The following is a 24,783-nucleotide window of genomic DNA, read 5'->3' on the forward strand; positions in this document are numbered from 1 at the left end:
ACCCCTATGGTACCATATGTAGTGGCTGGAGGTCCATTCTTTTTAGTATCTCCTCCGCAAAACTTTTGATCTCTAATACTAATCAACATTTTTGTCAGTCCAAACGCCCAAAATTCCCTAAATACATGGGAAAAATTTGTTTCAATATACACAGGCTGAGGGTATATCTCTGTCGGCAAAGCCGACTGATACTTTTTTACTTGTTAATTTACTCTTATGTTACACGCTGAAACTTTACAGTAATTTCATAAAATTACTTTTGTATGGAACTCGATCTATGAACGCCAAAATAATGGGAAAGTTTCGTATGAAAGTTTTAGCGTGTAACATAAGATTTAGTTTTGTCAGCGTTCGACTTTTTCTTCTGTTTTTCGTCCATTTTCTTCTTCATTGTGAAATAATCGTCAAACAAAAGTCGAAAAATCAATTCTGCCATTTTTTACCTGCAGAAATTTATGTGGTAGCCTGTGGTAGAAGAGAAAGCCATTTTCGCTCTCTCTCCTCTCTCACTCTCTTAAAAATTGCTTCCAGTTATGCCACTTTTCGGGGTTAAGGAACGCTTTCCAGGTTAAAAATGGTAAAAATGGCAACCTCAGGTAAGTAAAGGAACACAGCTAATGTGTACTAGAGCTGGCAAAAATTCGATGGCACAGTCGATAAAATCGATTATTTTTTAAAAATTAAATATGCCTATCGATATTATCGCAACAAAAATCCACAACCTAAAATTCATTGAAATAAATAGAAATTTCGCTGCTTTCGGTTTTGTGTGTGTGAGAAAGTAAGTCCGTAGTTACACGTACACATTTTTCGGAAATGTAAAATGCATTATATAATATTTTTATAAAATAAAAGAAATTGATTATTCTCCTTTACATTTCTATGAACTACATGTGCAAAATGTTAAGAAAAGCATTGACTTTTCCGCCATTTTCATCTCCAAATTAGTGGTGTTGACAACTTAACGATAATATCGATAGCAATCGATATTTTAAAATATTATATTGAAAATATCTAATGTTGGGAATATCGATGGTTTACCAGCTCTACTCTATAGCTTTGTTCCAAAACTAAAAAGTTTTTACAATTTTTACGACTTTTACACATTTTACCCGAAAACCCGTTCCCGTACACAAAAAAGTTGTAAAATGTTCACTTCTCTTTAAACAAAAATGGCGCTGAATTACGCTCTCTTTAAAAACTTTTTACTGGACAAATATGAGCGTGAAAAAAATAGTAACACGGTTGCCGGCGTCTGATTGGCTGGTACGCCGACTTTGACATTTGTTCCAGTTTTTTGACGTATTTTTCATTTTTCCGTTCCCGAACTACTTTTGTGTGAGAACAATTTTTTTACAGTTCTCTCTTTTACGAGTTTTACTATTAAAAAGTACGGGAACGAAGCTTATATTTTGCTGCTGCTGATACAAAATGAAAGTCGACTTTTCTATTTTCTCTATGACCAAAAGTCGACTACGGTTTTTTTACTTTTCAAACCAAAAAGTCGACTTGTACATCCCTTCTTTATATACATAAATTTTGTTTGTAAACAAATGAATTGATAAAGAGCTTAATTTTTTAAAAAAATTATCCCTATTACAAAACCGCAATGACCTTTTATACAACCTTAAATAGAGAGCAAAGATATAACTTGATAGAATTGGTCAAGGAAAGGCCGGTTTTATACGACAAAAGACATCGATTATTCAGGAGCGTTAAAGAAAAGGAATACCGATGGAAGGAAATTTCGCAGCTGTTAAACAAATCAGGTATGAATAAAATCAATCAATCAAGATCAATTTCTTGAGTATGATAACAATCACACTCTATGTTTACAGAGGTTGCCTGCAAGAAAGCATGGAAAACTATACGTGATCAATACAACCGATATATGCGAATGCCAGAACGAAAACGGAAAAGATATCGATATTTAAATCAGTTATCCTCCTTTCTGGGGAGTGTTCCAAGGTAGGCTTCATACACCCTTTATTAAATGTTTTAAATTTATATAGGGAAATGCGATAACTCTTGAAGGGAGTAACCGAGTTGGTCCATACTTTGCCCATCGTGGAGCGTGTAACAGACTTAGATCAGGTTTTAATATGGACTCAATCGGTCCACTCCGTCGGGTACCTCCCACACAAAAATTTGGAAAAGTTCAGTTTAGGACCATCTCTCGAATCGCTTTGATTTTTGCTTTAGCAACTTGTATTCACTGCCCTCCATACGACGGTATAAGTTTCATCAGGGGCAAGTCCATACTTCCTGAGAAAATAGCCTGAAAGTTGCAAAAAACCCCTATGACACCGTGTGTAGTGGTTGAAGGACAAGATAACTCTCGAACGGATCTGCCGATTCGGTGCAAAGTTTGGCCTTAGTAATATTTTGTCGTAATATTAAGTTCGAAGATAAGCCATATCGGTCCACTCCTTCAGGTACCTCCCCCACAAAAGTTCAAAAATGTTCGGAAAAATTGTGCGTACGATAAACTCTTGAAGAGAGTGGCCGAATTGGACCATACTTTACACATCCTAATCCCCCTTATTACGGTTGGCGTAGTCGTATGCATTCAAATGTCGTAGGCGTAGTCGTAGTTTGCATATTTTATATGATGAAAAATTATATACTACGATTTTTTTTTTATTTTACAGTATCATAGATCCCTAAAATATCGAAAGAAACACATTCATCATTCCCTGGACGGATTTCTTGGGCTATAAATAAAATTTATTTTTTTGATACGACAAATCGGTATGACGTATGGCGTTGAAATGCGAGGAAAGAGTCGTGACCGATTTTGTTAACGACTGCATATAAAAATAAAAACAAATCAATTTCAAAAGAATTTTTGGCAATGATTAATGAAATATATTGGAAAATAACTAAAATAAATAAAAATTTTACTTCTTTAATTCATTTTCGTATGACAACTTTCGTGTTTTTATCAGATGACAAACTTCCTATTGAAAATCTGTTAGAGTCCTCGTATAAAGATTCAAGCAATGCAAATTTCTTAGTTCTTGTTCAAAAGATGATTTCGAACGAATTATTTTACAATTAAAAAAATATTTTTTTTTTTAATTTTGTATGAGAAATAAAATTGTCGTTGTCGCAAATTTTTCGTGATACCATAAAATAACCCTACGACAACGACTACGCCAATGACTACAAAAACGTCTACGCTGAACAATTTTTTTGATTGTAAAAACTGTAGGGTTCGTTTTTCTTCTGGATTAAAAGCTTTAACATGCAGGCATGTTCTGGCATTCACTTCTGCACCTCACGTGTATCGAACACACCTAAAGCTGTTCTGCAACACACTTTACACTTAGTTGGGGTGTATTCCACACACTGTAATTTTGATGGTGAGAGCTGAGTGAATCCTTATTTTTTAAAGAAACTAATTGAAATTTTCTACAAAAAACTGCATAGGACTAAAATCTAATGTGTTTTCTATTAGAATTTAAAATAATATTTAATTTTCTTTACAAAATATGAATTAAAAATGTATTTTTTCCTAAAGTACCAAATTCAACATGTACGCGCTCTTGTAGAAGTTCGTTTCTTTCTTTACGTCTGTTTCGTAAACAATCAAACGAACAAAGCGTACATACCCACACACGCATGTGTATTCGTTGATGCGCCAACGCAGACTGATATTTTTTCATTGTTAATGATAAAGTTTGAAAGCTGTAATAAAGCTTTCCAAAGTTCTTTCGTGAAATATAAAAGCTCTTTGCACGTGAAATACAGAACATCAATTGCTTTCACAGGTGAAGTGCATGTGTGATGTGAAATGAATACACGGCGAATTCCAGAACATACCCGATGATCTACTAACAATTCTATTAATTTTTTTACCAAAAGAATTCTTTAAAATGTGATATTTTAGCTTTTAAGGACGAATATATTCATAATACCAATCAGTCGTTTCGACACGTCAACTTGCAATTTTGGATACGACTACGCCAACCGTAATAAGGCTGAATATATCTACCAGATATAGATCAGGTTCAAATATGGACTATATTTGTCCATTCCATCCGGTACCTCCCACACAAAATTTCGGATACATGTTCACTTTAAGACCTGCTATCGAATCATGTTTACAGAAGTTGCATGCAAGAAAGCATGGAAAACTACACGTGATCAATACAACCGATATATGCGAATGCCAGAACGAAAACGGAAAAGATATAGATATTTAAATCAGTTATCCTCCTTTCTGGGGAGTGTTCCAAGGTAGGCTTCATACACCCTTTATTAAATGTTTTAAATTTATATAGGGAAATGCGATAAAAATGCAGAAATAGGGAACAAGTTTCCTTTACCGACCCTTCGCAGAAAAAAATACAAAAATTAAGTTTCTTAAGAAGACGGCGGCCTTCGGCCGGGATTTAAGACTTTCTCCTATGAACAGGAGCGAATTTCGGCTACGCGAACAAACTTTTTTAAATCGTAAATTTTTCCCAAGTAAACAAGGGAATTTTCGGAACTTCGGAGGCCTATATCTCGGTAAGTATACATTTCCCCAACAGAAATACATCTTTGGAATCGGCATGAAAAGCACTATCTGTGGTAATTTTTTCATAATTTTCTAAGGTGGGTCGGTAATGGAAATTTAAGCGAAAAATAGTAGATTCGTTCATACCTACCATGGCTTTGTTCCTTTACGTTTTAACTCGGAAAGCGTTCCTTAACCCCAAAAGTAGTAAAACTTGAAGTAACATTTAAGAGAGACCATGTCAAAATGGCTTTCTCTTTTACTACTTTCTGCTCGACAAATTTCTTGGTGTAAAAAGTGGAATCCTGTCAAACTGTTTTGACATTTATTTGATAAAAAAAAGTAAACAACGCGCATTGCCAAAGCAAAATAAAGATAAATATAATTAATAAATAAATAATAACAGAAATAAAAAATAACAGTGAAATATATTTTTGCTCTGTTCCAGAACCTGCAAGAAGCTACTATTTTTTACGACGATAACATTTTTTATTAATGTTATCGTAGTGTCAGTTGCTTTGTATTCGTGCATGAAACTAGGTGTTCTTAAATCGAATTCCATACTAGAGTAATTTTATGAAATTGCAGTAGTGGGGACATGATTTAAAAACCCCAAGTTTCATGCACGAATACAAAGCAACTGACTGATAGTTCACTTGTTCTACTATAGATCAAATATGCTCTACTATCAACTGGACCAAGTAACTCGAAACAGAAAATTTTGCTGGTTTTGTTCTTAAACTGCTTTTTATCAAACCAACATTTTATTTATTTTTTCCAATTTTAGAAAATCTCAATCCGGTCAGAAACTTATGGACAGTTTTTCAGATCTAAGTGATTACAGTGATGACTTTGAAGACCAAAGAGGATTCAGAATAATCAACAAAAAAACTGAGTTTCTATCAAACAAAGCTGAAGACAGTTCCGAACATGAAAATGATATAATGTCACAATTTTCGGAAATTGATGAATATATTCATGCTGAGAATGCAAAAACGACAGAAACTACAGTTTCTCTGCAGTTGCTGAATGCTTTCAATGTTATACTTAAGAAAAAATATGAACTTGAAGAGGATGATAATGATATATTCTTTCGTATGCTTGCAAAAAAGATGAAAATTCTTCCACCAGATGTTAAACACCGTTTACAGGAATCATTTCTCGAGCAAATAAATCAAGAAACAAGCTATTCACAATGATGTTTTAAAGTGTTAGGTGGTCAAAAAATGGTAATATACAATATATGTTTATAAAATAGAGATTAATAAATATCAGTAGATAGACTAATGTATCTGAAGCTATAAGATTTCACATACAATAAATTCTATATTACAATAAAATCAAAAACAGACAATCTGACTGACTTCCGTATCGACAGTTGCTTGTCAAATGACTGCAAATGTGTGAAGTATTGGGGTTATCCGCGAGTTTCGTCTTTCCGCTGTTGCAATTTAAGGGAGAAAGTGAAAAAAATCACGGGGAATTGCCTTTCATGAAAACCCCAAATATGTTTCTTAACGCTGTAATACTTAACAACTGCGAAGCTACGTGTTTCAAAACGTAAAAATATGAATTTTTAACGCAGGTAAAAAACAAACATTTATCATTTTTATTTCTGATGTATTTAGTTGCATTTTCGAGGAACAACGCATGAATGTACAACTGAAATATTTTGACGAAGTTTAAACATAAACAACACAAAGCAACTGACGATACGGAAGTCAGCCTTTAATATAACAAGTCCAGATATGACTTAACGAAAGATTTGCAATTAATTATTGTATTTTTTATTTAGAATATAAAATAATTATCAATAAGACTTATATACATAATGCGTTGTCATTATATACATATTGAAACTATTCCAGTTCAAGACTTTTGAAAATCCTACATATCACACTATATATTACATGCCTCGGAACACGTTATATCTAATATTTCTCATTTTACTCTCTTAGAAGTTTCCATGGAATTCGAGTGTAAGACATCTTAGCATTCATTAAATTTTTTTGTATTGAAGAAGGCAAATGTATAACAAGGTAAGAAGATATACCAGCAAATTACTTTGGTATTATTTTTTATTCTTCTGTACCTCATAATTTGTTATTTCATAATTAACTTGTTCTAAAAAACTTTCTTGCAAACGATTTCTAATCAATTTCGGCAATGGTTTCATCTTTTTTGCCAACATTTTCATAAATAAATCGTTATCATCCTCCTGAGGTTGAAATCGTTTATTTATTAAACTATTAAATGTGTCGAAAAGTGTACTGGCCATATTTTCAATGTTACACTCGCCGACATCCTCTTTCCCTTCCTTAATGTATATATATTCTTCTTCGGGCGGGGATATTGCTATAGATATTTTGCCTTCAGAATTTTCCACATTACTTGTTATAGTTTTTGCTGCTATATCATCATCAAGTTTTTGAATATTTTCGGCAGGTTCAATTATTGTTGTTTCATTATAATCTCCATAGTCTGTGCTGTCGTCATATTCCATATCATGTTTAGGTATATCCGACGTATTATCGTAATAGTAATCTGATGTAAATCCATCCATAGAAACAGACGTTCGAGAAGCTCTAAAAAAGAATGTAGAATTTACAATAAGACGACATAATCGAGATAATCTTAATTTTATAATTGTTTTTGGAGATACCTTAAAGAAAGGCTGACTTCCGAAACGTCAGTTGCATTGCAAATGTCTAAAGCATCCTACTCCATATCGCAGTGATACGGAATTAATGTGAAGTATTTTATCACAAAACCACAAAACGTAGAATACTCTCAAAATAGGCACTAGGTAGAAAACTGATGCATTAAGATAGATTTTGTGACGACGAGGATGTGCATATTAAATACTTACAATGCATGAGAAATAACTGAAACCACACATTTTTGTGACGTTTCGGAAGTCAGCAAAAATAACGAAATTAGGAACGAGTTCAGTTTGAGGCAATTCTTCATATAATATGTGTGAAAATGTGTTACTATAGGTAAAGTATCAGTATCAATACGAACTAAATGCCTAAAGTGGACTTTGGATAAAAAATACACATACTTAGTTTTCCCATTTAGAAATGACATTCTTGATAAATAACGAAAGTTTTTTCTCTTTTCCTTTGGCAACTTCATATTTCGTTGATATTGATCTCTCATAGATTTCCATGCTATTTTACAAGCGTTGACTAAAATAGAAAAAGATTATTTATTAGTATGCATTTTAATAAAGTATATTCAAAATATAACTACTTACCTTGAGCACGAACTCTTTTGGCCACATCCTCCCAAGCCAGATCCTTTTCCGTAACGTTTTTGTATCCGTCATTGTCTTTGTCATACAAAATAGGTCTTTCCTGTATGAGTTGCAGTAGTTGGAAACGTTGTTCTTCCGTAAGACTATCATACGCCATGGTTTTGAAATAGTTGGTCTCACCAGGGCCGAAATTTGTGATGCGGAAAACACAACACGCTGTCGTTTTTTACGTTCGCGTTTTACGTTCAATCGGTCTTACGTACTTTTCTTTTTGATGGGGCGTAACTGTTTGAAAATCTATGGCGCCAAAAACTATAAATTCTATTTGTGCTGTTTGCGCACAAGTTACACTTATTTTTTTAATTTATTAAACTAGTATTTTTTTAGAAATAGCAGCAGAAGACTCAATGACGCGTTGTTATTTACATATGATTTTCAAGAAATATGTAAACCTCGGAGCCGCTCTCGCTAGTTTGGTATCGGCTTTTATTTTAATTTAACCGTTCGGCGTATCAATTACTGCCGCTAATAGTACGTTTACAACCGGATCTCAAACGTCAAATAAATACTCATAAAGAAGGTTAACACGGCAAAATGCTATAGTTGCTAGAAAATTTTAAGATCCGTATTACCTCCCTGCCTAAGAGTACGCATATAACTGGGTTTAGTTAATCGATTACATATACGTTAAATAAATCCCTAATGGGTACATTACACGATATGTTTTTTACATATGAGTTGTCACTTCTCCTATACAAAATATATATGCAAAGTGACAGCTCATATGTAAAATACATATCGTGTAAAGTACCCATAAGTCCGGGTCAACACTAGCGTGAATTTCATTAAAAATGTCATGAAATTATGCGTCTCTAGATCGACTTCCATAGCAGAGTAAATTCATAAAATTGCTGAAGTGAGGAATTCGATTTAAGAACGCCTAATTTCATGAATTTTTTTATGAAATTCACGCTAGTGTGGACCGGGACTAATGTAAACATGGCGTTAAAATCGGTGTGATAGTACGTTTACATATAATCGGATTTAACAAACCCACTGGGTTACAAATGTCAATTCCATTGTATATACCCCAAATAAATTCGCATAAAGAAGGTTAACCCCATGGTACAATAAGGAAGGTAGAACAGGTTCGAAAAAACGAAAGAAATTCAACCCTACACGTATACCCGCGAATTGTTATAATAGCTGTGTTCCTTTACTTACCTGAGGTTACCATTTTTACCATTTGTTACCATTTTTAACCTGCAAAGCGTTCCTTAACCCCAAAAAGTGGTAAAACTAGCAGCAATTGTTAAGAGAGTGAGAGGGGAGAGAGAGCACATATGCCTTTCTCTTCTAGCACAGGCTACCAGACAAATTTCTGCAGGTAAAAAACGGCGGAACTGATTTTTCGACTCTTGTTTGACGATCATTTCACAATGAAGAAAAAAAAAATGGACGAAAAACTGAAGTAAAAGTCGAACGCTGACAAAACTAAATTAAAAACTGTGAAATAAAATAATTTCAAATTAAGTTTGATAAATATAAGGTCTGTTCGATAACCCAAAAGTTTGCACAAATTTGTACAAACTTTTACATAGGCATATTGATAAAAATCGGTCACACTCAGAAAAAAAATTGAAATCAGATGTGAGCTCTGTTCTACCTTTCTATTTATACCAAGGTTAACCCGGCAAAAAGCAATAATATAAACAGCCTATATATAAGTCCATAATTATATATCGGTTCCAGAACTGCAAGAATTTATTAATATATACTATTTTTAATTTTAAAGGAAAAATGTTGATGGATTCAGTTCGTTTATATTACGTTTACATCTAACTGAATTTATGCCCGTAATTTCGGCGTGTAGTTATCTATGAGTTCATTGATATCTCCCGTGTAATGGGGTTTCTACACGGTATGTTTTTTACATATTCATGCATAGCAACTGTCACTTTTTTCGCCCATATGTAATTCCTTCTGCACGGCAAAATTTTATTTTTCATTCGTTTTCTGTTGTTTTCTTTATTTATATCGCGTACAAACAAAACAGCTGTTTACCTTTGGTTGTACAGACGAGAATAGAGCGCGTTCTATTCGAAAAATATACATATGCATGGACATAACACTTTGCTGCATTGAAATTTCTGTATGGTTCACACCATGTGTACAAAATTCAGATTTGTAAAAAGTGACAGTTGGTATGTACAAATATGTAAAATACATGCCGTGTAGAACACACTTAAGCAAAATTTTATTATTTCAACTCGTAGGTAACGTTACCGGGCCAAAAACGGCCGTGTTACTTACACCAAGGATTTTACCTGGTTGATTGTTGCCAATGTGTTAAAAGTTGTAAAACACTTCTATGTGGCAATGATTTTGGGAAATCATGAATGAAATGAAAATCATCAATGTTACCACATGATTAAAAAACGCCTCGGTAAATGGTATGTAGGAATTACCAAACGCGTAGGTAACTAAAAGGTAGCTACATATCCGTTTACCTAGGCGTTGAAACTACGGGCATTATTTAATAAAATAAAAATCGAGTTAATGCATTAATCATCGTATACTTGCATAGTCTAAACCAAGCTTAAGCGCTGTTTGTGGAAATAATTTTTTGTTAACTGAATCACCCTGTATTTGTGTATGTGCTACCAATCACTTGTGATTACTGCAAACAGAAGAAGAAGTTATTGTTTTTCATTTTTAACACGTGCAAGCCGCAAGTCACGGAGTATTTCTAAAATTTTTATTAAAAAATGGGTAAAAAATTCCAGAAAAAGAAGAAAACGGAGCAATTGGAAATTGTACCAATGGATGAAACTCCACCATTGCCACCACAAAGGCCATCTGATGAAGTTGTGCCAAAAAGGGTAAGTGCTGATCTGACCTGCTACTGCAGCAGAACTGATTTTGTTATTGCTTTTTATAGGAAAAATGGATAAATAAACAAAGGGTCTTAGTGTTTGCTGCTCGTGGTATAAGTCACCGCGATAGACATTTAATGAAGGATATAAAAACTCTTATGCCCCATCATAGACCGGAATCAAAAATGGAGAGAACAAAAACATTGGCCACTGTCAATGATATGTGCGAAATGAAGCATTGTAATAAAGCCATATTGTTTGAAGGACGTCGAAAACGAGATCTTTATATGTGGGTTTCAAATATACCCAACGGACCGTCGGTTAAATTCTTGGTGGAGAATATTCACACAATGGCTGAATTAAAAATGACCGGTAATTGTCTCCGAGGTTCCAGACCGCTGTTGTCGTTTGATTCAAAATTTGATGAGATTCCACAATTGAAATTATTGAAAGAGCTTTTTACACAAATCTTTGGTGTTCCTAATCAACATCCCAAAAGCCAACCATTCATAGATCATGTATATAGCTTTACATATTTGGATCGAAGAATTTGGTTTAGAAATTTTCAGATACTGTCTGAAGATGGTGGTTTGGCAGAAATCGGACCACGTTTTGTTATGAATCCGGTAAAAATTTTTGAAGGTTCATTTACTGGCGCTGCTTTATGGGAAAATCCAGATTACGTCAGTCCGGCCAAGCAGAGACAAATGTTGAAAAAAGCAGCCAAAGAACGTTATGTTAATCGGATCGAACAAAAAGTTCATCATGAAGCTACATTACCCACTAAGGCGTATGAAGGCATTGAATACGATGATATCTTTGAGGATAGAGATGCTTTCGAGACTGCTAAAGTTCTAGCGGAACAAGCTAAAAAGAAGGCTCTACAAATACAGGAGAAGGCAAAGAAAACACCAAAAGATAATTTGACCAAGAAAATAAAAGAAAAACAACTGGAAGCTGTTAAACAAGTTATAGAAAAGAAAAAACAAAAAGCAAATAAGGCTGGGAAACAGAAAGCCTAATTATAAAATAAAATTATATACATAAATAATTGCTATTAACAATAAAACCAACACTGTATAGTAAGTAAGCAAATTGGCGTACATTTTTTATTCCAAAATATAATTTGCTTCGGCCATTCTTAGGCTGGGTACACACGCTACATCAAAAGATGCATGCATCACCATTTTTAGCTTTGTTGAAAAAAAAGTAGTGATAGAATAGAGGGAAAGAAAATGAATGAAAACACTTTCATGATGAAATCGTGCATTAAATGGTATTTTACAATTATTTAATGTAAACCATATACTCCGTTAATTTCTAGAATTTTGTACCTGTATGTTACAAATAAATGTAATATAGGGGTCGATTATGAATAGCAACCCAACTCCAGTTGCGTTGCCGACAGCATTTAACATATCCACATTAAATTTCATACTTTTACTGAAGGTTAAAAATAAAAACACTGATATTGAATGGATTTGACAAAAATTCAGTTATTTTAATTGAATGATTTTCCCATCTGGCAACGCAACTAGAGTTGAGTTGCTATCCATAATCGACCCCATAAAAATGGCACAACAGGTATTATAAGGGGTCGATCGTCGATAACAATTATCGTTGAGTGGCGTTGCCAGTTGTCAAAATTGATCCACGTATGGCAACTCTCAACTGAAGTTGCGAATCTCAGTTGACGAAGCGGCTGTTTTTCAGCAACCACCCATTTTCAGTTGCAGTGAACATTTTCGAAGAAACAAGAAGTAAAATAGTAGGAAAAATAAACATTTTGTTAACAATTATTGATTCTTTGCATCATTAATTAATTTTGTGTATCAATATGGTGAAAATAACGACAAAGCAGCAGTTCGAAATATTAATTGATAAACTGAGTGAAAATCCAAACTTAGCCAGAGGAGTTCGGGAGTTTTGGTGAAACCAAAGCCACAGCGGATGAAGAGTGGAGGTCCATTTCGGACAGTTTAAACAGCCATGAACCTCTAACACGAACACCTGAAGAGTGGCAGAGTCTGGATTCACTTTAAAGCAAAGTTGAAAAAGAAAATGCCTCAAAATAAAATAAACTTCAACGATACTGGTGGTGGTCCATCAAAATAAGTGAATTTATCGCCTTTGGAGCGGACAGCAGCAAATCTTTTGCAAATGAATTTGGTGACAAATACAGTAGGTTCAGTTTAAGTACAAATGACGAACATCCTCCATTTATATAGCCAACTACACCAGAGAATTTTGTTTTTGAATAAAAATGGTTTTTATTTTGCCTTTTTCCCTCCTCTGTCAACTTCGAAACGATCCAATTTTGGCACAATTTGTCCTCTATCAAGTGGACAACTTCCTTCAAGAATGGCAACGCTGCGCACACTTTTAAAAGTGGGGGTATTCCTGTTGATCTGTAATTTTCTTTGAAGTCATCCTTTAACGTTTCCACAACGTAAACTACGGCATCCTTTGGCAATCCAAAATACGCCTTAAACCTGAGATAATTTACTGATTATACAGATCTTTCCACATGATCATCAGCTTACAGTGCAGATGGCAATTCCAATGGATTCGACTTGTCCCTCAAATTTCTTCTAATAGATGCAATGTCCTGTATATTTTCTTCATCATCAAAAAATAATTCCACCGAACTTATCATTTTTTGGGACAGCAAATAAAACTTGACGATCCGAAGATTCAATGGGCAGGTTATATTCCAATCTTGGGCTGTTTTCCAAATTTGCTCGAAAACTCAGCCAAAATATTAAAATATTGTCCACAATACACCAAAAGAGTTATCCAAAGCGCAATTATTTTTAAAATGTTGTTTTTTGGCGAATAGGGGTCACAAGTTTGAAAAAACACTGATCGATAACATGTTTATCGACCACCCAGTTGAGTTGACATTAATGGTACAACATTTCGTCTCAGTCGCGCAGACAACTGACAACGCAACTCAAGTTTAGTGGCAATACAAGATAGACCCATAAATTAAGGTTTCTCTTACTCTAAAGAAAAATTTGGCGGAGTTTATTACCTGTACCTCGTAGAATGGAATATCCAAAAACATGGTTGTTATTACATTTATCGAGAAATATTAAAAAATATTTGTACCTGTTTCAAGGATTTTTTCAGAATAATTTTGGTTTAACAATTTATACCCATCCTTAACTCGATTGTTACTTACTCTCTAGGATAAATTGTAATCCTAGTGGTCGATATGATTTTTATATCCAAATTTAAGCCCATTCTCTTTTATTTGGTCTCTCGAAAGAAAAATATTTTTGTTAATATTTGTCTATCGGGCATGTTCTGGCATTCACCTCTGCACCTCACGTGTATCGAATACACCTAAATCTGTTCTGCAACACACTTTACACCTACTTGGGGTGTATTCCTGACACTGTAATTTTGATGGCGAGAGCTTAGTGAATCCTTATTTTTTAATTCAATATGATTTAATGTATTTTTTCTTAAAGCACCAAATTCAACATGTACGCGCTCTTGTAGATGTTCGTTTCTTTGTTTACGCCTGTTTCGTAAACAATCAAACGAACAAAGCGTACATGCGCATGTGTATTCGTTGATGCGCCAACACAGACTGATATTTTTTCATTGGTAATGATAAAGTTTGAAAGCTGTAATCAAGCTTTCCAAAGTTCTTTCGTGAAATATGAAAGCTCTTTTCACGTGAAATACAGAACATCAATTGCTTTCACAGGTGAAGTGCATGTGTGATGTGAAATTGATACACGGTGAATTCCAGAACATGCCCGTATATTCGTAATTCAGTCGCTGTTGCTCTGCCACTTTGTACTTAATCTTTCGTAGGCACTTTGTGAGCTAGGAACACTTTCTCTAACATTAGCCCTCTATATGTATTGAATTGATTAACAAAATTTGACAATTGGTTCCAAGCGATTTTGTACAAAGGCAGGTGGTAAATCCCATTTGTCCAAATCTGTATAATAAAAAATAGAATTTCTTTCTTTCTGCTAATGTATTAGATTACAATTGGTTCCTTTTAATTACAGAAAATAGTTTTTTCATTGTTGTTTAATTGAGAAAAAATATTTTTTATCAGATCAGTATTGATTTGACTTTAATATAGGTCAATAACTTTGCATTTCGGTGATATTTTGTATTTTGCGGTGTATTTGTTTGAATATTCATGACTTTTTCCAAATTGCATAATGGCCAATAGTGTTTAGGTGTTTCTTTTAGACCCTCCAAATCCTGAAAATCCCATGATTGCTGCCATATTATCATCAGTCAATGCAATTCCATCCAAATCTTCTTCAGCCTTGCGCTTGCGTTCCTTTCGTTTCTCTTTGCGATGCTCCTTATAACGTTCTTCCTCTTCTTTGGCTTCTCTTAGGCGTTTCTCAAGTTCATAGTCCTTTTGTTTTTCTTCCATTTTCTTTTTGTTAGCCTGAAATCGTTCTTTAACTTGGTCCACAGTACTGCGTTCAACTTTCATGGACATTCCAAGATTTCGCTGATGTTTTTTGCCATTGATATGATCCAGGAAATTGATAGAGTCCTTGACGACGCAGTCGCAAACATTGCAATAATATCCGCCAGATTGGGAGTTTGGGGTGTTCTTATTTATGACAACGCTTTTTCCCAATTTGCTGTCCAAATCTACTTTATAGTCTCTACGCTTAAGATTTTCCCTTTGTACAGGTTCTGTTGTGAAAAAAGAAAAATACTCAGGAGAATTATTGTGAAGATAGATATAGGATGGATATGATATGTTACCCTCCTCATTTTTGTCATTTGCCTGATTTTGCAATCTTTCCTGAGCCTTCTTTTGAAATTCTGTTTTATCCCATTTTCTACGGTGATCATCGGGACGCATAGACATTTTTATTTTTGTATTTTGTGTAAATTCTGTGAGTTTTATTTTTTGGGAAATTTGCAGCAGCTGTTGTTTACAATGAAAGAATGACGAAAAACGAAAATGCTAAAGGGTTTATTTTGATGAATAAGAGTTCAAAGAAACGACACAAATAAAAGAATAAACGATAAACACGAGAGCCAAAACAAAACTGCCTCGGTGAGAATGATACGGTTACACGAGCGAACAATGTTCGCCCAAAAACGTGTGTTCCGTTTTGATTCTCATTCGTAATTGCTCTTTCAGGGTTGCGCTCTTGAACAAGCGGAATTTTTGAACAAATATGGGTACGGTTTTATGTGTCTTTTCTTTGAGCCGTTCGAAGACGAACTGAATGAAAACTTTTATAAAGGAAAAAACTATGAACATCCGTATTTCCTACTGCATGGAAGGTTGCCCGTGTAGTACCCATACTCAAAACAAAAGGTTGTTGCTCTGTTGACTACATGCGCCCTATAAGTATTCTCCCTTCACTTTCCAAGATTTGTTAGCATCTTATGAAAAAGCAAATGTTGAATTTTATTGAGAACCATAAATTAATATATCCATTTCAATATGGTTTTAGGCGTGGGCACCTATTGCATCTTACAGAGACAATTATGGGTACTTTACACGATATGTATTTTACATATGGGTTGTCACATTTTATATACAAAATGTATACGCAAAGTGACAACCCATATGTAAAATACATATCGTGTAAAGTACCCATTAGGGAAGCAGTAGATGTTGGTAATAGTGGTGTATTGATTTCGTTAGATTTGTCTAAAGCTGAGTACGCATTGCCAGTTTTGAATGACAGTGGAGAGAGAGAGCGAAAATGGCTTTCTCTTTACCACAGGCTACCAGCAAAATTTCTGCAGGTAAAAAATGGCAGAACTGATTTTTCGACTTCTGTTTGACGATTATTTCAAAATGAAAAAGAAAATGGACGAAAAACTGAAGAAAAATTCGAACGCTGACAAAACTAAATTAAAAACTGTGAAATAAAAGACGAAAATTGATTTTTTATGTTTCTTTTTGACATTGCTGCCAGATCTACCATTTTTCCGTTCCTTTACTTTTCTGGTAAAAATGTTCATGAGAGAGCATTTTTGAGCAATTTTGACACTTTTCCCTTTTACCACCCTTACCATTAAAAAAGTAAAGGAACAAAACTTATGCCATGTTTATACTTGAGCTCTAAAATCCGCTGGATTTCACGAAATCCTGAAATACACCCCGGTGTTTACACTTATTGTTTTGTTGATTTCGAACATATCACAATAATCAAGGTAGATGCATATGCGCAGCTGATCGAACATGAATTTTCAAAACAAGTTTTTGTAAATTGAATTAGTCATCAAAAATATACGACAATATAGAACTTTACAACTTTATTTCGAAAATTATCGTAAAATTATCTATATATCGTATAAATTTTGTATAGTACTAACAAATAAAAAAAATACAAAATGATTTTATCAGACATCATAATAAAAAATTTTGATAGATAAAATTTGTGTTCAGAACTTGGAAAATATTAATACCTGCAGCAGTTTTCCCGTTTAGTGCTAAAAATGCGTTCTCCTACTCCGAAATATAGCAAGATTTGCACTTCTCATTAAACAAAAATAGCGCCGAATAACACCCTATTCTTCTGTTTTCTGCCATACACTTTTGGCATAGTAGACACTAGCAACATATGAACATCATCTAAATACGATAGTTGATACGTTGATTTTGACATTTCTACTGAGGTTTTTGCAAGTTCCGTCACTTTTTTTGTTCCCGTATTTTTTAAGAAATTTGTATGGGGAAGCAATTCTTGACAATTCGCTCTTTCTTCTAATATTACCATTAAAAAAGTACGAGAACACAATGAAAAATAGCATTGTAACAAAGTAATTTAAAATTTTTTTCACATTGTTTACAAATTTTGATACTAAATTTTTTTGTTGCAGCAATTGACCATCTACCTTGTTTATTGTGATACATGAAAAGTGTTGCAACTTTTGGTACTTTTTTAGGCAAAAACAGGGTTGTATATCATGTGTATTGTGATTTCGATGTTGATTTCGCTGAAATCACGAAATGAGATGATTTCATTTTTGTATGCGAAATCATGATAAATTTTGCATGATTCCGCGTGAAATCACGAAACGCCTTCGAAATCACGAAAAGACGCCGAATGTAAACCAAACATTATATTGCGTAAACTTCGTGTACAAATTTTTATCTGCCACTTTTTGTAAAGAAACAGCTTGCGCATGCCTTATTGATCTCCAATATTACTTATGGCATTGAAGTTATATCTGGCACGAGTCAATTATGCTTAGATAGGATTTTGCGTATTATTAATATGGTAGTTCGTTTTGTTTATGGATTGAGCTATCATGATCATGTTTCGAACTATGTCATGGAGTTTTTGGGTGTCTCCATTCAATCGTATGTTAATGCTCGTATTATGACTTCTTTCTATAAAATTATAAAAAATGGAACTGCTGAAATGCTTTGTGATAAATTCTCTTTTTCTCGGTATATACGCAATCCACAAGTGCGGCTTCCTCGTTTTGGATCTCTAATGTGTGATCGATAATTCGTCGTAAGAGTGGCTAGGGTGTTTAATTATCTTCCTATCAATCTACGTAATTTTGTCAGTTCTCCATACTAGGCGTTTACACCAGACAGTTTGTCTTCAAATACAACTCTTATTTACTAACACATACATACATTTGTTGGTTGTCTTCCAGCTGCCCATCATTTTTTCACAGACAGTCGGGTTAACAAATTTTTGACATTTTTGTGAAAAAGAAGTGAGATGATAATTCAATTGTGCTGAAAACAAAAGAATATGTACAAAAAATAATATATGAATGGAAAACGAAAAGAAATCGATGATTTTCATTCATAATTTTACAATTGTTTTTGTAGTTGGCAGGCAAGTTTTGGGTTTTTGACAGTCAATACATGAACTCAACTGTCCTGTCATATATAAACGCAGGGTTATACATTTAAACGAAATTATAGCTGTGTTCCTTTAATTACCTGAGGTTACCATTTTAACCATTTGTTACCATTTTTAACCTTTTTTTTTTTTTTTTTTTTTTTTTTTTTTTTTCCACGACACCAGTAGTGGGATTCTGTAACTCATTTTTGCTGTTACCGACAAAAATCGGTAAAATTAAATCGCAAAATTATGACTAAAAACATAAAGAAAAGTTGGCATTACTCTTTGTGTCGGTAGAGGCTAGCGACTACTTTTTATTCATCGTTAGCTTACCGAAAATTTTCGTTAATTATCGAAATTATAAGCATTTTAATTTTACCGACAATTATCGATAACAGAAAAGATGAGTTACAGAATCCCACTACAGAACAGAAACATAAACAAATTTTCCTTCATTTCTGTTTCCTTGTTTTCACGAACTTTTTAACCGAAAACACATAAAATATACATTAAATGAGTAGGAAAAACATGAGACTTTCTTCCCAATGTATCTCCTATATTTAACTACACACTTTTCATTGATATTTTCCATAAATTCTAAATTATTTTGTATTTTCAATATATTTTTAAATGTTTCTATTTTCAACATTAAAGAGAGAGAGACATGTCAAAACAATGTTTGTGTATACCATGGTACAATAATACAGGTAGCATTATCATGCCAGCTGATGGTAACATAATGTGTCAATTGCATTGAATTTATGTCAAATTTTGACATCTTATGTTGTCAACAATTGCCGATGCGGCTACCTGTGTATTTGTACCATGGTGTATACCAACTTCCAGTTAATTGTTTCTGATTTTTTACTCGATTTTGAACTAATGGACAAGAAATGTGTGTGGAATTCCTTCTGCATCTATATAAAAGGTTTAGTTCATTAATTTTCATTCATCTTTTTCCTTTTCTCTAAAAATTTTTGAGTTTTCAAAAAATTTTTCAATTTAAAATTTATACATGTCATTATATTTGTTCATGTACATATGCTAAATTTTTGTATTCTATGTAATGCTGAATTCGGTCTGAAAGACTTACTGGCATTGTAATGTATGAATAATAAATGAAATGAAAATCAAGGCATATTTATTAAAGGTAGAAGTGACAACCAGCTGCATTCTAACTTTATTTGTAAATTTAGTTTTCAAAATGTAATAGGGTCTACTCATGAAATTTGAAACTTCGAAATTTGTTAACATAAAATACTTATTTTCATCGCGAACGTGTAATAAAAATTACCTACGATAGTTCTGAATGCGTTATATTTACAGCTTCGTTCCCGTACTTTTTAATGATAAAACTCGTAAAAGAGAGAACTGTTAAAATTTGTTCTTACACACAAGTTTTCTGAAATAGTTCGGGAACGGAAAAATGGAAAATACGTAAAAAAAAACTGGAACAAATGTCAAAGTCGGCGTATCAGCCAATCAGACGCCGGCAACCATGTTACTATTTTCTTACTCGCCCAAATTTGTCGTGTAAAAAGTTTTTAAAGAGAGCGTCATTCAGCGCCATTTTTGTTTAAAGAGAAGTGAACATTTTACAACTTTTTTGTGTACGGGAGCGCTTTTTCGAGTAAAATGTGTAAAAGTCGTAAAAATTGTAAAAACTTTTTAGTTCCGGAACACAGCTTATATTTTGATTAATATTTGTTCTATTTTAGAGGATTTTCAAAATGTACTTATGTGTTTCCTGAAAAAAATGTTGGAACGACCCTATTATTCAATATTTTCTTTGACAATAAATTTTCAATAACAACTATGTTGTTTTTGTAAATTTTTTAGTTGTTGTAATTCATGCACATATGTACCTTCTATAAATTTGCCTTGATGAAAATGAAAAAAAAATGAAGAAAGCTAGTTCATCTAAACGATCTAATTCATATAAGCTTCGTTCCCGTACTTTTTAATGGTAAAACTCGTAAAAGAGAGAACTGCAAAAAATTCGTTCTTACACACAAGTTTTCTGAAATAGTTCGGGAACGGAAAAATGGAAATACGTCAAAAAAACTGGAACAAATGTCAAAGTCGGCGTATCAGCCAATCAGACGCCGGCAACCATGTTACTATTTTTTTACTCGCCCAAATTTGTCGTGTAAAAAGTTTTTAAAGAGAGCGTCATTCAGCGCAATTTTTGTTTAAAGAGAAGTGAACATTTTACAACTTTTTTGTGTACGGGAACGCTTTTTCGAGTAAAATGTGTAAAAGTCGTAAAATTTGTAAAAACTTTTTAGTTCTGGAACACAGCTATAGTTTAGCTCTTTTAACTGAACTAGTTCATAGTTCACAGTCTCTTAATTGTTCGCTTAAGGCCTTGGCACATGCTGTACGTTGAGTGTCGCGTTACAACAGCCACATGGAAAAATTGTAAGTGATGCCAAATTTTTTGAAAAACAACAATATGGTGGTTGTTGTGACGCTACACTCAACGCATCCTATGTAAGTGTAAAGCGACGCTCCATATGTGCAACAAACTTGGGATTACTTACACATTTTTCATGTGAATGGTTTTTGTTTTTGACTCTTGAAACGACACTCAACGGACCGTATGTATTTGGCCCCTAAAGGCCCCGGCACATACGGTCCGTTCAGCGTCGCGTTACAACAACCACATGAAAACTTCAAGAACAAACTTGGCATCACCTACACTTTGGGCAGATCGACTCAGCTCGTCGAGACAATCATTTTGGTCTACGACAATTATTTCGACGAGTTACAAACTTTTTGGGCAAAACCAACTTATAATACCCTCCCCACATATGGTCTGTTCCTTTACTTTTAAAAATGGTAACAGTGGCAAAAAATGGTAAAAGTGGTAAACTGCTCTCATATAAATTGTATGCTTTTTAAAGTAAAGGAACGCTTTGCTGGTTAAAAATGGTAAGAAATGGTAACCTCAGGCACGTAAAGGAACGGAGCAATAGTGGTGTAGGGTATAAAAATCGCTACAACTTCTAAAAAGTGTTTTTTGTTCGTCAAAAATCACCACAAGTAGCGCGAAAACCACCAACTTGGCATGCCTGTTCTCAGCTACGAAAATGGATATAATCACAGGGAATGAGGAGAATAAAATTTGATCTATGTATCCCTATACGTTATGTTTATTTACAGTAGATAGGAATACGCTGTGCGAATTACTACGATGTATTAAACAATTCGGTGTGAAGTTAAAAATTTATTAAAGTTTGTCGGCTCGAAATACGTATTGGTGCATAAGTTAACCATTTAAAGCAAGAAATTAAAAAAAAGACACAATTATGGGTTGTGCCGCGAGTTCGGAAAGTGACGAACCACAGCCAAATCGCCCTAAATATCGTACATGTACAGATACTTTTTGGCTGGCAGTGTATATTTTATTTTGGTTATTTTTGGTAAGTTTTAGTTTAATGGACACTTGGACACTTGTAGATCTATGCAAAATGATGTTTTGAACATATTTTTTCATATTATACAATAACGTTACCGTCAAAAATTCACGTAAATATGCATTTCCATCGGATTATTCAAGTTAAAAGTGAAAGTTTCATCTAATGAAATGAAATAAACAGTGAGTGAATGTGGATGGCGTCATTAGATACTCTCTTATGTTTCCCGATTATTATCTTGTTTATTTCTCAGATACAGCTTATGCATGCAGATATGTATGTGAGGTATATAATTAGATTCATTTAAAACACTGTATTAAAAAAATTGGATTGACTGAATTTTGGAAATAAACAATGCGAGCATTGTGCAGCATGGGCGTATCCGTGTGAGGATAATCTTATTGAATTTATATTAGAAATGTTCAAACTTTATTGATAACTGCATTGAACTTTGAATTAGATTTCTGTAATAGTAATTTAATTTTCAATTATTTGTAACCGCAAATACCACTAGTCCACTAGTATTATGTACGAAAATAGAGTATTATTCAATAGAGTATAAATAGAAAATTATTCAAATAGCATTCTTCTGTGGCTAAAATTCGTCATTTAAACAAATGCGAATATATAATCTTTTTTTATATGTTAATCCTATAATAGTACAAATTGAGATCATTTTATAAATCTTTTACGGTTTTCGACTACAGGACACAAGCTAGACTAATAACCATGACATTGCATCGTGTTCGTGTCCGTACCTGTTGCATTGTAAGTTTAAATTCATATGCATAAATTGCCAAACCGTTGCCCCAGCTAGTTACGTTGCACATATAGAACGATTGTACATTGGTTAGCGCATACAAAAGTACATATCGCACCTTCCACAAAAGGTTAGCACCTTAATATATTTTTATTAGAGAAAAAAACTTTTGATACATAAGTTGTTACTCCGAAGGCAGGCGGTATATTTTGAAAGAGTAGACAAAATAATGGGTGATGAATATTTCACTTGTAGGTATTACTAATGCAACAGACACTATTGTAATAACAATTTCAAATTGTATGAGTCATCTTGAACGCTCAAGCCCACAATAATAACAACATCAGATGAGACGAAGTAATTGATGTTTAGGCTAGGTAAAGAAAGATTTGACCTGGACGGATGCGCAAAGTACACATCAAAATGTTCGTTGCCAGTCAAATGCCATTTTTTAGCATTTCACTCATTCTTATTAAAAGACCGAGACCCCCAAAAGGCGCAATTAATTTTCAGATCCTAAACATGTCTTCAACAACTTTATGGCATGGCATATTAACCAATTCCCTAGAGTAGTATTTTTACTAACCCTTTTGAAATGCCAATGAAATCTTGGCACCGCATGGAACCACTTCCGTGACTTCCGTGACATTTTGCTGGGTAGGGATACTTCACATTTAAAAAAGAAAATAATATTTTGATATCAAGAGATATAACTTTTTTAATGATATCCCAGCAAGTGTCCCAACTCCGCGACAAATTAAGACTAAAATATAGATTTTGCCGGTTTGTTAACTGTACAAATAGTGTTTATAAATAATAATTGTTAACAAAAATGCTAATCACTCTCGAAGTGTGCATTTTCAATTTCTGTTTATTGCGTATAATATACAAAATTATTAACATTTAACATTGGGAGGGAAGAGTTTAGAAATACATAATTTCTGTTCTACTTTAATATTTTTTTGTGGTTTTTGTAATATGGTTAAGTGTGCATTTTAAACTTCATGCATTTCCAAATTTTCCGAGGCGGTTAATTTTATTATTTATTTAACTAAAAATGTATTGTTTAAGTTCGTCGATACATTGGTTACGCCAATATTTTTATATGTTCGAATCATTATTTTCCCTTCCCCCTTTTTAGATCGATCGACTGAGAGCGACCCCGTTCTAATTCATCAGCTACTTCATTCCCTATTATATTACTACGGTCGTGAACTCAACATAGTCTAACGATAACGAGCCATATTGAAAACAAGGATTACTCCCGTGTTTATGGTCCATGACTTGAGGGCCTTGACGCAGACAAAGTTGGCAGAAATTTACCACTTATGAGCATTAGAATACCATCTGCATAAGAATTTAGGGGTCGATTAACGAAAGCAATTATTGTTGAGTGGCATTGTCAGTTGCTAAAATTACTTTATGTATGGCAACTTTCAACTGAAGTTGCACATCTCAGTTGACGAAGCGGCTATTTTTCAGCAACCAGCTATTTTCAGTTGCAGTAGTTGCAGTGGGCATTTTCAAGGAAACAAGAAAAAAAAAAAACAGAAAGGAAAATAAACATTTTCTTAACAATTGTTGATTCTTTGCATCATTAATTAATTTTGTGTTCCAAAAATATGGTGAAAATAACCACAAAACAACAGTTTGAAATATTAATTGATAAATTGAGTGCAAATCCAATGTGCACATGGGTCCATCTCATCTACATCTACGACTACACCAGGGAATTTCGTTTTTGAATAAAGATGATTTTTATTTTGTCTTTTTTCCTCCTCCGTCAACTTCGAAACGATCCTTTGGAAACTTCCCTCCGCAAAAAATCTCAACGCAGCGCACACTTTAAAAGTCAATGTACACTAAGGCATACTTAGGTAATGGAAAAACGCCTTAAACCTAAAATAATTTACTGATAATACAGATCTTTCCAATATGAGCATCAACTTACAGAGCAGATGGCAATTCCAATGGATTCGACATCTTGTGCCTCAAATTTCTTCTAATAGATGTCATGTCCTTTACATTTTCTTCATCATCAAAAAAATAATTCCACTGAACTTATCATTTTATATTAGTTTTTTTTTTTTTGCTTTTACTCCCTCCTTCGACCCTTAGCCCATACCATCACTATAAAGC

At 33.7% G+C, this 24,783-nt stretch overlaps 5 protein-coding genes across 6 annotated transcripts in view; 3 read left to right on the top strand and 2 right to left on the bottom strand.

Annotated features, from left to right (window-relative positions):
- Positions 1 to 1,526: 1,526 nt before the first annotated feature.
- LOC141401783 (uncharacterized) lies at positions 1,527 to 5,703 on the top strand. Its single transcript, XM_073982273.1, has 3 exons — positions 1,527 to 1,769; positions 1,839 to 1,968; positions 5,292 to 5,703. The coding sequence occupies exons 1-3, from the start codon at positions 1,610 to 1,612 to the stop codon at positions 5,701 to 5,703; spliced, it is 702 nt and encodes a 233-aa protein (XP_073838374.1). The 5' UTR covers positions 1,527 to 1,609.
- On the bottom strand, positions 5,233 to 8,211 carry LOC141401782 (uncharacterized). The gene is made up of 3 exons (XM_073982271.1): positions 7,764 to 8,211; positions 7,569 to 7,695; positions 5,233 to 7,089 (listed from the first exon to the last, which is right to left on the bottom strand). Exons 1-3 carry the CDS (start codon positions 7,918 to 7,920, stop codon positions 6,576 to 6,578), a joined length of 798 nt encoding a protein of 265 aa, XP_073838372.1. The 5' UTR covers positions 7,921 to 8,211; the 3' UTR covers positions 5,233 to 6,575.
- Positions 8,212 to 10,436: 2,225 nt separating this feature from the next.
- LOC141401784 (ribosome biogenesis protein BRX1 homolog) lies at positions 10,437 to 11,734 on the top strand. Its single transcript, XM_073982274.1, has 2 exons — positions 10,437 to 10,645; positions 10,705 to 11,734. The coding sequence occupies exons 1-2, from the start codon at positions 10,532 to 10,534 to the stop codon at positions 11,659 to 11,661; spliced, it is 1,071 nt and encodes a 356-aa protein (XP_073838375.1). The 5' UTR covers positions 10,437 to 10,531; the 3' UTR covers positions 11,662 to 11,734.
- A 2,883-nt stretch (positions 11,735 to 14,617) lies between these two features.
- Positions 14,618 to 15,599, bottom strand: LOC141401075 (zinc finger matrin-type protein 2). The gene is made up of 2 exons (XM_073980903.1): positions 15,398 to 15,599; positions 14,618 to 15,325 (listed from the first exon to the last, which is right to left on the bottom strand). The coding sequence occupies exons 1-2, from the start codon at positions 15,501 to 15,503 to the stop codon at positions 14,844 to 14,846; spliced, it is 588 nt and encodes a 195-aa protein (XP_073837004.1). The 5' UTR covers positions 15,504 to 15,599; the 3' UTR covers positions 14,618 to 14,843.
- A 5,981-nt stretch (positions 15,600 to 21,580) lies between these two features.
- Positions 21,581 to 24,783, top strand: part of Ctl1 (choline transporter-like protein 1) — a 31,920-nt gene continuing 28,717 nt past the window's right edge. The window contains exon 1 of one of the 2 annotated variants that reach the window (XM_073980423.1): positions 21,581 to 21,890. In XM_073980423.1, the coding sequence (XP_073836524.1) occupies positions 21,777 to 21,890 (114 nt within the window). In that variant the 5' untranslated portion in view covers positions 21,581 to 21,776. The remainder of the gene's footprint in view (positions 21,891 to 24,783) is intronic. The other variant, XM_073980424.1, reaches the window with a different exon arrangement.

This window comes from Musca autumnalis, unplaced genomic scaffold (assembly GCF_047663935.1).
Source record: "Musca autumnalis isolate F117 unplaced genomic scaffold, ASM4766393v1 scaffold_4, whole genome shotgun sequence".
Taxonomy (NCBI): Eukaryota; Metazoa; Arthropoda; class Insecta; order Diptera; family Muscidae; genus Musca; species Musca autumnalis.